The sequence below is a fragment of the Heterocephalus glaber genome, unplaced genomic scaffold (genome assembly GCF_053883595.1).
Source record: "Heterocephalus glaber isolate CG9 unplaced genomic scaffold, H.glaber_assembly_v1.0 deba00000122, whole genome shotgun sequence".
In the NCBI taxonomy this organism is placed as follows: Eukaryota; Metazoa; Chordata; class Mammalia; order Rodentia; family Bathyergidae; genus Heterocephalus; species Heterocephalus glaber.
This window is the reverse complement of record NW_028258138.1, coordinates 49,911,101-49,923,703: the sequence shown is the minus strand read 5'-3', so window position 1 is coordinate 49,923,703 and position 12,603 is coordinate 49,911,101. Positions and strand designations below refer to the sequence as shown.

Genomic DNA, 12,603 nt, shown 5'->3' with positions numbered 1-12,603 from the left:
AGCAATGAAAGAGGATCTGGAGAAAATGAAATAAGAAATAATTTCTCACATAACAGCAAAGATTGTGCCCATAGTGCAAGACATGATTAATAAAAGTAGAGAGGATACAGATAAAAAAAAATACAGGAGCTGAGGAGCATGATTGAATGCCAACATAGGAAAGAAATTGAATCCATAAAACAGATGGAAACAGATTTCTAGGAGATTAAAAACTCCATTGGAAGTTTATGCAGCAGAATGAGCCAATATGAAGACAGAATTTCAGATATAGAAGATAAGATTGCAATTAATGATCAGGAAAGGAAAAAATTTTCTCAAATTATGAGACCATGAGAAAGCAATCCAGCAGCTGCTAGATGATACAAAGAAGAATAACATAAGACTGATTGGAGTCAATAAAGAAACAGAAGAGAGTGCAGATGACATAAGAAAACTGTTCACTGAAGTGATAGCAGAAAACTTCCCAAGCAGGGGAAAGGAATTTGACATACAGATAAGCAAGGCATATAGGACTCCAACTAGCCTTGATCAAAAAAAATCTACACATAGGCATATAATTATTAATATTCCAGAAAACTCAACAAAAGGACAAAATTCTACAAGCAGTTAGAGAAAAGAAACAAATCACATATAAAGGAAAGCCCATCAGTACCACAGAAGACTTCTCAGTGCAAACCATCAAGGCAAGAAGAGCTTGGAGTGATGTGTTTCAAGCCATTAAAACAAAAAAAACCAACTCAGATTGATGTACCCTGCAGAGCTATGTTTCAAAATTGGTGGTGTAATAAGATACTTTCATGACAAAGAGCACCTTGGGACTTCATGAATAGAAAACCAGCACTCCAAAAAACTTTAGACAAAATCCTAGGAAAAGATAATGATTATCACAACCCCAGGAAGCCCAGCAGAATGAATCTATCAGGCATGACAAGAAATTAAAAGCAAACAGGGAGAATCCAACAAAGAGAAAAAATCATGGCAATTATAAGTCAATACATTCCAATTATAACCATCACTGTTAATGGTCTCAATTCAACAACCAAAAAAATAGACTGGCAGAATGGGTCAAGAAGCAAGATCCAACAGAATGCTGCATGCAAGAAACACAATTAATTCAAAAAGAAACTCAGAGACTGAAAGTTAAAGGGTGGAAAACAATACTCCATGTGATGGGAACCAAAAAAAAAAAAGCTGGAGTAGCTATCCTCTTTGCAGACAAAGTGGATTTCAAACCCACACTGATAAAAAAAGACAAAGAAGGACACTATATCCTTGTAAAGGGAACAATCCAAGAGGAAGAGATGACAATCATAAACATATATTCACCAAAAACAAGTGTGCCCAATTATATAAAACAAATACTAATGGACATGAAAAATCAAATAAGCGTGAATATAACAGCAGTGGGGGACCTCAATAAACCTCTGTAACAGATAGATCAACTAGACAAAAAACAAGCAAGGAAATATGAGACCTGAATCAAACTCTTGAACTTATGAACTTGAGATGTTTACAGAGTGTATCCCCCCAAAATATCAGAATACACAATCTTTTCAGCTGCACATAGATCGTTCTCCAAAATAGATCACACACTCTCTCATAGAATATATTTAGGTAAGTGCAAAGGAAGTGAAGTTATCCCCTGTATATTATCAGACTATAGTGTGATGAAATTGGAGATCAATAGCAAAAGAAACTGCAAAAATTTCATAAATACATGGAAATTGAACAACACACTTCTGTATAACCACTGGGTTACAGAGGAAATTAAAGAAGAAATCAGACAGTTTCTTCAAATAAATGCCAATGACAATACAACATAACGGAATCTATGGGACACAAAGAAAGCAGACTTATGAGGGAAATTCATAGCAGTGAATACACATATTAGGAAAATAGAGCAAGCCCAATTAAACAATCTGATGCTGAACTTCAAGCTTCTAGAAAGAGAATAGCAGGGCAAACTCAAAGCTCATACAAGGGAGGAAATTATGAAGATCAGAGCAGAGGGCTGGGGATTTAGCTCAGTGGTTTTGCCACCTGCTGTGCAAGCGCAAGGACCCGAGTTCAATCCCTGGTACCCCCCCCAAAAAGATCAGAGCAGAAATCAATTCACTGGAGACTAAGAAATCAATGAAGTGAAGAGTTGGTTCTTCAAAGGAATAAACAAAATTGACCAACCCTTAGCCAACCTTATCAGAAAAAGGAAAGAACAGGCCCAAATCCATGCAAGTACAAATGAAAAGTGTGAAATTACACCAGACCCAACAGAAATCCAGAGGATCATCAATAACTACTTGGAGAAACTGTACACCAATAAGATGGAAAACACAGAAGAAATGGACAGATTCCTACACATGTATGAATTACCAAAGTTGAGTGAAGAAGATAAAAATTCTAAACAACTCAATATCAATCAATGAAATTGAAAACGTAAATAAAAACTTACCAGCCAAGAAAAGCCCATGTCCTGATGGCTTCACGGCTGATTTTTACAAGACATTTAGAGAGGAACTACTGCCACTACTATTTTTAAACTCCTCAGTGAAATTGAAGGGGAAGCAATACTCCTGAATTCATTCCTGGAAGCAAGCATCAACTTGATCACAAAGCAGAGAAAGACCCAACTGAAAAATAGAACCAAAGCCCAATCTCACCAATAAACATAGATGCAAAAATCATTACTAAGATACTGGCAAATAGAATGCAGAAGATCATCAAGAAGATCATACACCCTGACCAAGTGGGATACATCCCAGGGATGCAGGGATGGTTCAACATACGCAAATCAATCAATGTAATACACTATATCAATAGAGACAGGGACAAAAACCATGGGATCATCTCAATAGATGCAGAAAAAGCATTTAACAAAATCCAACATGCATTTATGAGAAAAACCCTACAAAAAAATCAGAATATATGGTCACTACCTCAATCTGAAAAAAGTCATCTATGAAAAACCAACAGACAATAGCATACTAAATGGTCAAAAACTGAAATCCTTCACACAAAAATCAGGAAAAAGACAAGGATAACCATTATCACCACTCCTGTTCAATATAGTTTTGGAACCATTAGCCATGGCATTTAGACAAGATAAAGAAATAAAAGGAATAAAGATAGGAAATAAAGTCAAATTGTCATTATTTGCAGATAACCTGATACTCTATATAGAAGACCAAAAGAACTCCACCAAAAGTCTTCTAGACTTAATAAACAAATTCAGTAAAATAGCTGGATACAAGGTCAACACACAAAAATTAATAGCTTTACTCTACATGAACAATAGACTCACTGAGAGAGAAATAGGGAAACAATTACTTTCACAATAGCATCCAAAAAACTGAAATACCTAGGAATCAACCTAACAAAAGAAATCAAAGACCTCTTCTCTGAAAATTATAGCACTTTGAAAAGAGTGATTGAAGGAGATACCAGAAATGGAAAGACATCCCTTGCTCCTGGGTAGGAAAGATCAACATAGTGAAAATGAACATACTTCCAAAATTGCTATATAGATTTAATGCAATTCCAATTGAGAGCCCAGCAGCATACTTCATGGACCTTGAGAAAACAATCCAAAAATTCATTTGGAACAAGAAGAGGCCCAGAATAGCAAAAGTAATTCTAGGTAACAGAGACATGGCAGGGTATATTACAACCCCAATTTGCAACTATACTACAAAGCTACTGTGATAAAAACACCATGGTACTGTCAAAGAAACAAACCTGAGGAGCAGTGGAACAGATTAGAAGTTGTAGAAACAACTCCAGACACACTCAACCACCTCATCTTTGACAAAGGAGCCAAACACCCTCACTGGAGGAAAGATATCCTCTTTAATAAATGGTGCTGGAAAAATTGGATTTCAACTTGTCAAAAATTAAAACTAGACCTATATCTCTCACCATGCACTAAACTAAAATCGAAATGAATTAAAGATCTAAATATAAAAACAGAAAGGCCGGAACAGAGGTTAGGTAGAACTCTTGAAGACATTGCGGTAGGAAAAAATTTTATGAACAAAACCTCAGTTGCCCATGAATTAGCACAAACAGTCAACAAGTGGGATCCTTCTTGTTAAAAAGCTTCTTCACAGCAAGAGAAACCACCAGCAGTGTGAAGAGACAATCCTTAATGTGGGAAAAGTTTTCACTAGCGGTCCCTCAGATAAAGGTCTACTATCTCGAATCTATAAAGAATTAAAAAAAATCAGACCTCCCAAATTTAAAGACCCAATCCAAAAATGGGCATCTAAAATGAACAGACATTTCTCACACAAAGAAATAAACATATGAAAAAATTTTCAGCATCACTGGTTATTCAAGAGATGCAAATGAAAACAACACTGAGATTTCACCTCACTCCAGAAAGAATGACTGCTATCATGAAATCAACCAATAACAAATGCTGGCAGGAATGTGGGGAAAGAGGAACACTGCTCCACTGCTGGTGGGAGTGTAGACTGGTGTAACCACTGTGGAAATCAGTATGGGGATACCTCAAAAACTAGGACTGGAAATCTCATTTGACCTCGCTGTTCCACTGCTGGGGATCGTCCCCAAGGAATTAAAAGAATCATACCACAGTGATATATATGCACCCATGTTCATAGCAGCACAGTTTATAATAGCTAAAACTTGGAAACAGCACAAATGCCCATCAACTGGAGACTGGATTGAGAAAATGTGGTTTTTTGAATAAAATGGATTACTACTCAGCCATCAAAAATGAGAAATTAGAGACATTTGTTGTGAAATGGATGCACATTGGAGCGATACTCTGAAGTGAAATAAATAGGACACACGTGTAAGTACTGAATAGTTTCTCTAGGGTGAGAAACTGAAAGGGTAAAAAAGGACTAAAAAGTATAATAGATAATGTGAAATAGGAAGAAAAGGGGCAAAGGGGAAGGGGAAGTTGGAGGGGTAGGGGGAAGGAAAGAAGGGAATGGAATTAATATGACAAAATAAAAAAAGGAAACAAAGTCTTTGTAAATAGAGAGGGATTTAGGTGCTGAAAGGAGGACAGGGGAAGGGGGAAAAAATAAGAACCAAGAGAGTAGGTAATGGTGCATATCTCCAATGAGGAATGTCATTATACTGTACACCTAAAATGTATCAATAAAAGATCATACAAAGAAAAAAAAAGATTGAGGAAGAGACCATCTATTCCAATTTTTTGTAGCGTTTTTATCATAAATGTTTTTTGGATTTTGTCAAATGCTTTTTCTGCGTCTATTGAGATGGTCATATAGTTTTTGTCCCTGGTTCTATTGATACAGTGTATTATACTGGTTTATTTGCGTATGTTGAACCATCCCTGCATCCCTAGAATGAATCCCACTTGATCAGGGTGTATGATCTTCTTGATGATCTTCTGCATTCTACTTGCCAGTATCTCAGTAATGATTTTTGCATCTATGTTCATTAGTGAGATTGGCCTATAGTTTTCTTTCTCAGTTGTATCTTTCTCTGCTTTGGGGATCAAGGTGATGCTTGCTTCCAGGAATGAATTCAGGAGTATTGCTTCCCCTTCAATTTCACTGAGGAGTTTAAAAATAGTAGTGGCAGTAGTTCCTCTCTAAATGTCTTGTAAAAATCAGCCGTGAAGCTATCAGGACATGGGCTTTTCTTGGCTGGTAAGTTTTTATTTACGTTTTCAATTTCATTGATTGATATTGAGTTGTTTAGAATTTTTATCTTCTTCACTCAACTTTGGTAATTCATACATGTGTAGGAATCTGTCCATTTCTTCTGTGTTTTCCATCTTATTGGTGTACAGTTTCTCCAAGTAGTTATTGATGATCCTCTGGATTTCTGTTGGGTCTGGTGTAATTTCACACTTTTCATTTGTACTTGCATGGATTTGGGCCTGTTCTTTCCTTTTTCTGATAAGGTTGGCTAAGGGTTGGTCAATTTTGTTTATTCCTTTGAAGAACCAACTCTTCACTTCATTGATTTCTTAGTCTCCAGTGAATTGATTTCTGCTCTGATCTTTATAGTTTCCTCCCTTGTATAAGCTTTGGGATTGTCCTGCTATTCTTTTATAGAAACTTGAAGTTCAGCATCAGGTTGTTTAATTGGGTTTACTCTGTTTTCCTAATATGAGTATTCACTGCTATGAATTTCTCTCGTATGATTGCTTTCATTGTGTCCCATGGATTCAGATATGTTGTATTGTCATTGTCATTTAATTGAAGGAACTGTCTGATTTTTTTCTTTAATTTCCTCTGTGACCCATTGTTTATTCAGAAGTGTGTTGTTCAATTTCCACATGTTTATGAAATTCTTGCAGTTTCTTTTGCTATTGATCTCCAATTTCATCGCACTGTGGTCTAATAATATACAGGGGATAACTTCAATTCCTTTGCACTTACTTAAACATGTTTTATGAGCGAGTATGTGATCTATTTTGGAGAATGACCCGTGTGCAGCTGAAAAGAATATGTATTCTGATTTTGTGGGGTGGAAGACTCTATAAACATCTGTTAAGTTCATATGTTCAAGAGTTCAATTGAGTTCTAGTATTTCATTACTTATTTTTTGTCTAGTTGATCTGTCTATTTGTGACAGTGTGGAATTGAGTTCCCCCACTACTATTGTATTAGTGCATATATGACTTTTCATGTCTGTTAGTATTTGTTTTATATAGTTGGGTGCACTGGCATTTGGTGCACTTGCGTTTGGTGCATAGATATTTATGATTGTCATCTCTTCCTCTTCGATTGTTCCCTTTTTCAAGGGTGCAGTGCACTTCTTTGTGTCTCTTAATCAGTGTTGGTTAGAAATCCACTTGATCTGCAAAGAGGATAGCTACTCCTGCTTTTTTGGGGGGTTCCCGTTGCATGGAGTATTGCTTTCCATCTTTTAACTTTCACTCTGTGAGTTTCTTTTTGAATCAAGTGTGCTTCTTGTATGCAGCATATTGTTGGATTTTGCTTCTTGACCCATTCTGCCAGTCTATTTCTTTTGATTGGTGAATTGAGACCATTAACCTTGATGGTTGTAACTGATACATATAAACTTATCATTGTCATGACTTTTTCTTTTTGTTGGATTCTCCCCCTTTACATTTAATTTCTTGTTCTAGCCACTTGATTCATTCTGCTGTGTTTCCTGGAGTTGTGATCCTCATTGCCTTTTCCTAGGATATTATCTAGAAAAATTTTGAGTACTGGTTTGGTATTCCTGAAGTTCCTAAATTTCTTTTTGTCATGAAAGTATCTTATAGGGCAGGGGATTTAGCTCAGTGGTTTTGCCACCTGCTGTGCAAGCACAAGGACCCGAGTTTGATTCCCAGTACCAAAAAAAAAAAAAAAAGTATCTTATTTCTCCTTCAATTTTGAAAGATAGTTTTGCAGGTTACATCAGTCTTGGTTGGAGATTGTTTTTCTTTAGGGCTTGGAATACATGACTCCAAGCTCTTCTTGCCTTGAGGGTTTGCGTTGAGAAGTCTGCTGTGATTCTGATGCACTTTCCTTTGTATGTGATTTGTTTCTTTTCTCTAACTGTTTGTAGAACTTTGTTCTTCTGTTCCATTTCTGGTATCTTAGGAAGTATATGCCTAAATGTAGATTTTTTTTATCAAGGCTAATTTTAATCCTATATGCCTCCCTTATCTGCATGTCAAGTTCTTTTCCCCTGCTTGGGAATTTTTGTGCCATCACTTCTGTGAACATTTTTTTTATGTCATCTTCACTTTCTCCCATTTCTTTGTTGACTCCAATCAGTCTTATATTATTCTTCTTTGCATCCTCTAACAGCTGCTGGATTGATTTCTCATGGTCCCTTGAAATTTTGAAGCAATTTTTCTTTTCCTGGTCACTAACTGCAATCTTATCTTCTATATCTGAAATTCTGTCCTCACATTGTCTCATTCTGCTGTGTAGACTTTCAATGGAGTTTTTGATCTCCTGGAAATGTTTGCCTGTGTTTTATGTATTCCATTTGTTTCCTATGTTGGGATTCCATCATGTTCCTCAGCTCCTCTCTAGATTTATTAATCATGTCTTGCACTATGAGCACAATCTGTGCTGTTATCTGGGAAATTATTTCTGATTTCATTTTTTACAGATCCTCTTTTGTTGTCAATTCAGGGTGTGTCCAGGTGGTTGAGTATCAGAGTGTTCCATCTCTTTTGCCTTTGGAGTTGCTGTAGGTGATCTGGAAGTCTGTTTTAGAAGCTTGTTTACATGTCTTCTCATTTCCACGGAGGTGGGGAGGCAGGGTGTGTTTGTGCTGTTTGGCTCATGTCCTGTACACTGCAAGCAGTGGTACAGTGGCCTGGAATCCCCTTCCTCTGCACTGGGAGCTGTGGCCAGTACCATGCTGTTTTTATCACCGTAACTCTGTGGAATTATTTTTTAATTTTAGTTGACATGTTGTAACTTTACATAGTTATGTGTTAGAGTGTGACATTTTGATGTATGTATACAATATATAAGATCAGATCAAGGTAATTGGCATATCTATCACCTCAAGACATGTAACATTTGCTTGTGTTGGGAACATTCAAAATTCTATTAGCTATTTTAAAATATTCAGTTATTGTCAATTGTAGTCACCTTAATGTGCTATATAACATTATTGATTTATATGAGTTCTTTATATATTCTGGATATTGAGCCTTTTTCAGCTACATGGTTTACAAATATTCTCTTCTGATTTTTAGGCTGTGTTTCATTTTGTTGGTTGTTTCCTTTGCTGTGTAGATACTTTTTGTTTTATTTTTTCTTTTTGAAACAAAAAACATGGGCATAAATTGTTTTGATACTGTTAAGGGAGAAATGAACTTTCCTGAAGTTAATTGTACTACAATTCAGAAAAGTCATATTTTTGAGGGAGTAAAGCCTAAAAATAATATCTCAATTCCAGAAAAGCCTATCATGGGACAGCAAGAGATATAATAGCTTTTTTTGTAAGAACACATGGTGTGAATAATGAGAGGAATAAACAAGAAAGATAATATTACATACACATCTCCAAAGGACATACAAAGTGTTTGCCAAAGCCCAGACTTAGCCTGCCAAAAATTAAAGGAAACAACTGTGCTGAAAATGTACACAAAAATAGTGGAAGAAAAGGAACTCCCTGATTTTAGATGATATTAGGATGACCAAAATTTATTCTCCTATTGAAACCCTAGCAGTTGTACATAGGTCGATGAATGCTAATGGGTTGATATTAAATATCCAGAGTCTCCCATTTAAATTTATTTCCTATTTCACAATTTCCCTGATGTCTGAAATGTTATATTTAGAAATAATACATGCATTTATTTAGTCATGCGAAAAGGATACAATTACCTCTTGGGAAGGTAGTTTTCCATCTTTTTTCATTAACAGCCTAATTTTAGTTAATGCAATTTTCTAACAAAAGACATATATTAAATAGGAGAAACTAAAGATTTCAGAGCATTGCTGTGAAAGTCTAGGCTCTAAAGGTTGGGAAAAGGAGGGAGGGAAGAAGGAGAAAGGGTGGTCTAGTCAGGGAATCGCTGAGAACATAGGCTATTATTAAATGGGAAGAAGGTTAGCAAAAATAACCTGACAGAAATAAGGACAAAGAAGGGAAGGAAGACTCATTATTTTACATTTAAAGAGAAAAGGTTACCCTATGATGTATATTGAAAATACCAGGACCAGAGTTTGTGAAAAATTTGTAATCTGCATGTTACTTCACATGCTAAAAACTAGAACGGCTCTAAACAAAAGCCATGCCTATCAAAGACATCAGAAAAAAAGTTAATAAAATTTAGAAATTTTGAGAATAGATTTTATGAAATTCTACATGTGTTCTTTTTATTTATTATAGAAAGAGTTCTTTCTCTTTATGTCCTGCTAACTAAATTTGAACAATGGCATTAACTACTTGTGTTGTGCAAAATTCCTGTGAAACACAAAATATAATAGGTTGCAGGTTCATTAGTATTTTGACAACTAATTCAGGCATTTTAAATAGTGCCTGAAAACAATAAGCTCTCTGTAGGAATCACTTCCATGGTATATACTGAAAATTAGAAATATAATTTTGTAATTGTCTTTAAGACCATTTGAGTAATTTTATACATCATTAACTGAAAAGATGAAAATGGTCTTTACAAGAGTGATATAAACTACAGAAGAAGGGTACAAAATTTTCATGTTCAAAAGGAATGAGAAAATGGATTAGATTAATAGCTCTTAACAAGAGGTGATTTGTCCCCAGGAAATATATGAAAATGTCTGGAGACATTTCTTGTCACAACTGTGACAGCTATCGGAATCCAATGGGTAAAGACCAGAAAGAAAGACTGTTAGCCATCCTACACTGAACAAAATGCCCCGTTCCCCAAATGTCAATAGTGTAAAAGTTGAGAAATCCAAGTTCTGTCTAGCTCAGAACTTTTAAGAAAAAAGTCCCACCTGACTATTTAATCAGCTCCAGGTAGCATGGTCAGGATATCTCAAAGATGCATGAATTCTTTCATGCCATTAGGCTATTTCAAAATGTTAGAAGTAGGTCACTGACTCAATGTGCCAAATAATGGAATAGAGTTAATCCCAACTTTATAAAATTGGGGAAATTCTTAATCATTGGGAAATTCTAGTTTAGATATTTAATTTCTTTGAAAAAGAACACCTAAATTTAGAAGAAAATTTTCCAAATAGTTGCATAAAAGAGAAAAAATGGAAAAGAAATCCATTCTTTGCACTGAAATCCCACAAAAGAAAATCTATGTTAACATGTCACTCAAATAAAATGTATTATCATTAATTTTTTGCCACTAATTTTTATGAGTAACTTATTTTTCTATTTGCATTTGTGTATGATTTGCTTTTTTCAAAAATTTTATCTTTTTATAATTTGTTTTATTTTTACCATATACACTAAAGAAAATTCTGTATTCATTAATTTTTTTAAAAAAATTAGGAGTGCTTGAATATAAAATTCCAAAGAACATTTGCAGTACAAACTATGCCTTCCAGAAACTCTATTTATGAATCAGAATGATAAGATTTATTCAAGTATAGTACTGTAACTTTTTTCTTCATTCCGATGCTAATTTACATTTTAAAGAATTAGCTAGGATGAACAAGAAGAAAATTTGAAATCTCTTTTGTGATCATACTAGCCCTGGTAAAAATGCAAAGTAAAGTTATCTGGCTTGTGAAAAGGGATATATAGATAGATAGATAGATAGATAGATAATTATTATATAAATTATTATATAGATTATTATGTATATATAATATACATTATATATGTATATTATATGTACATATATAATGCATCTACATACATGTGTATTTTATATATATGTAGATTAAATTTTTAAGAATAGTCTGTTGATTATGCACTAAATAAGCTTCTTTGGACACTTTGCTAGGAGAAAGAGAGGTAAAGTGTATGTTCTCTTATTTTTTAGCTAATAATGAAACCTTGGCATTACCTGCAGAATCTAGAACACCAAAAGTTGAAAAAACCACAGCACAGCACATAACAGGTAATGAAATCCTTATGTTGATGTTGAGAAAAGAAGCACCATATTTTTTCAAACTGTGAATGATCTACAAACTTTATTTTTCAGTAAAGAGCCAGTAGGAAATTCATTTTGATCATAAGAACAAAGTAATAGAAGATTCTAGGAATATAAGAACAGATAAAAACTGAACTATTAGATCATATAACTGATATGTAATATGGAAGCTGTATTCTTCATACTCAATGAAAGTTGTTACATTAACACTAAAGTAGTTTTACACTAAAATGTAATACTAAGGTTTTGGTACAGTATGTTCATTTTATTTGAAGACCTGATACCATTTTTCATTGCTTCTTCACATCTGGTCAATTTGATGAAATGCCTTATATCCTTCACAAATCAATAGTTTCATAGCTAAGAAAATACCCTGGAGTAATTTAGAAACAAAGGTCTCTGGGAAATTAATAGCCCTAGTTAGAGAATATATAACATTTAGTAAAAATACATTAAAGAATAAATACAGTAAGCATTTTCCCCATAGTTTATCAGTGTTTCCAAAGTTTCTTCTCTCAGTGAAACTACCCATTCTAGTTCCCTAGGGAGGCATTAATCTCTGAGGCAGAGAGTTTTGCCAGAGTCATACTGCCTTATCCAGCACTCGATAAAATAAACATCTGGCAAGAATTCCTCATAATTCACATTTAGCAGAGTGACTCTAATCCACACTGAGTTTTTTAAATCTATGAAATTGCTATAACCTGAGATATTAGTGATATTTTTCTTTGTACTAAACTTTTGGACTTGTAACTGGTCCAGAGAATAGAAGATTGATGGAGTAATAAAATAACTTCAAGAAACAGATTGAAGTACAATATTTCTGACTGAGCAGAGGAGTGTGGTCCTGTCTAAGGAAGAGAAATGGACCTTCTTCCCCACTTCCATAGCACAAAGGTAGAAGCTACTCATGCTGCCAAAATAATCCATTTGGATGAAATTCCAAGGTGATTTTCTGATTTCAATGTAATTTGTCAATACCAAGAAAAGCACAGGCATGACCCAATAGTTGACTCCAAGTCCTTTTCTGCTTCAAAGATTCTACCCGTTTCTCCAAGTTACATTTTCTTCTCTTGGCA

At 34.7% G+C, this 12,603-nt stretch overlaps 1 protein-coding gene across 37 annotated transcripts in view; it reads left to right on the top strand.

The window, feature by feature from the left end:
- The window catches only part of Abi3bp (ABI family member 3 binding protein), a 283,774-nt gene that overhangs the window by 157,561 nt on the left and 113,610 nt on the right, over positions 1-12,603 (top strand). For all 37 annotated transcript variants that reach the window (XM_087214414.1, XM_021238886.2, XM_021238873.2 and 34 more), the window contains exon 10: positions 11,414-11,491. In XM_087214414.1, coding sequence (XP_087070540.1) covers positions 11,414-11,491 — 78 coding nt within the window. The remainder of the gene's footprint in view (positions 1-11,413; positions 11,492-12,603) is intronic.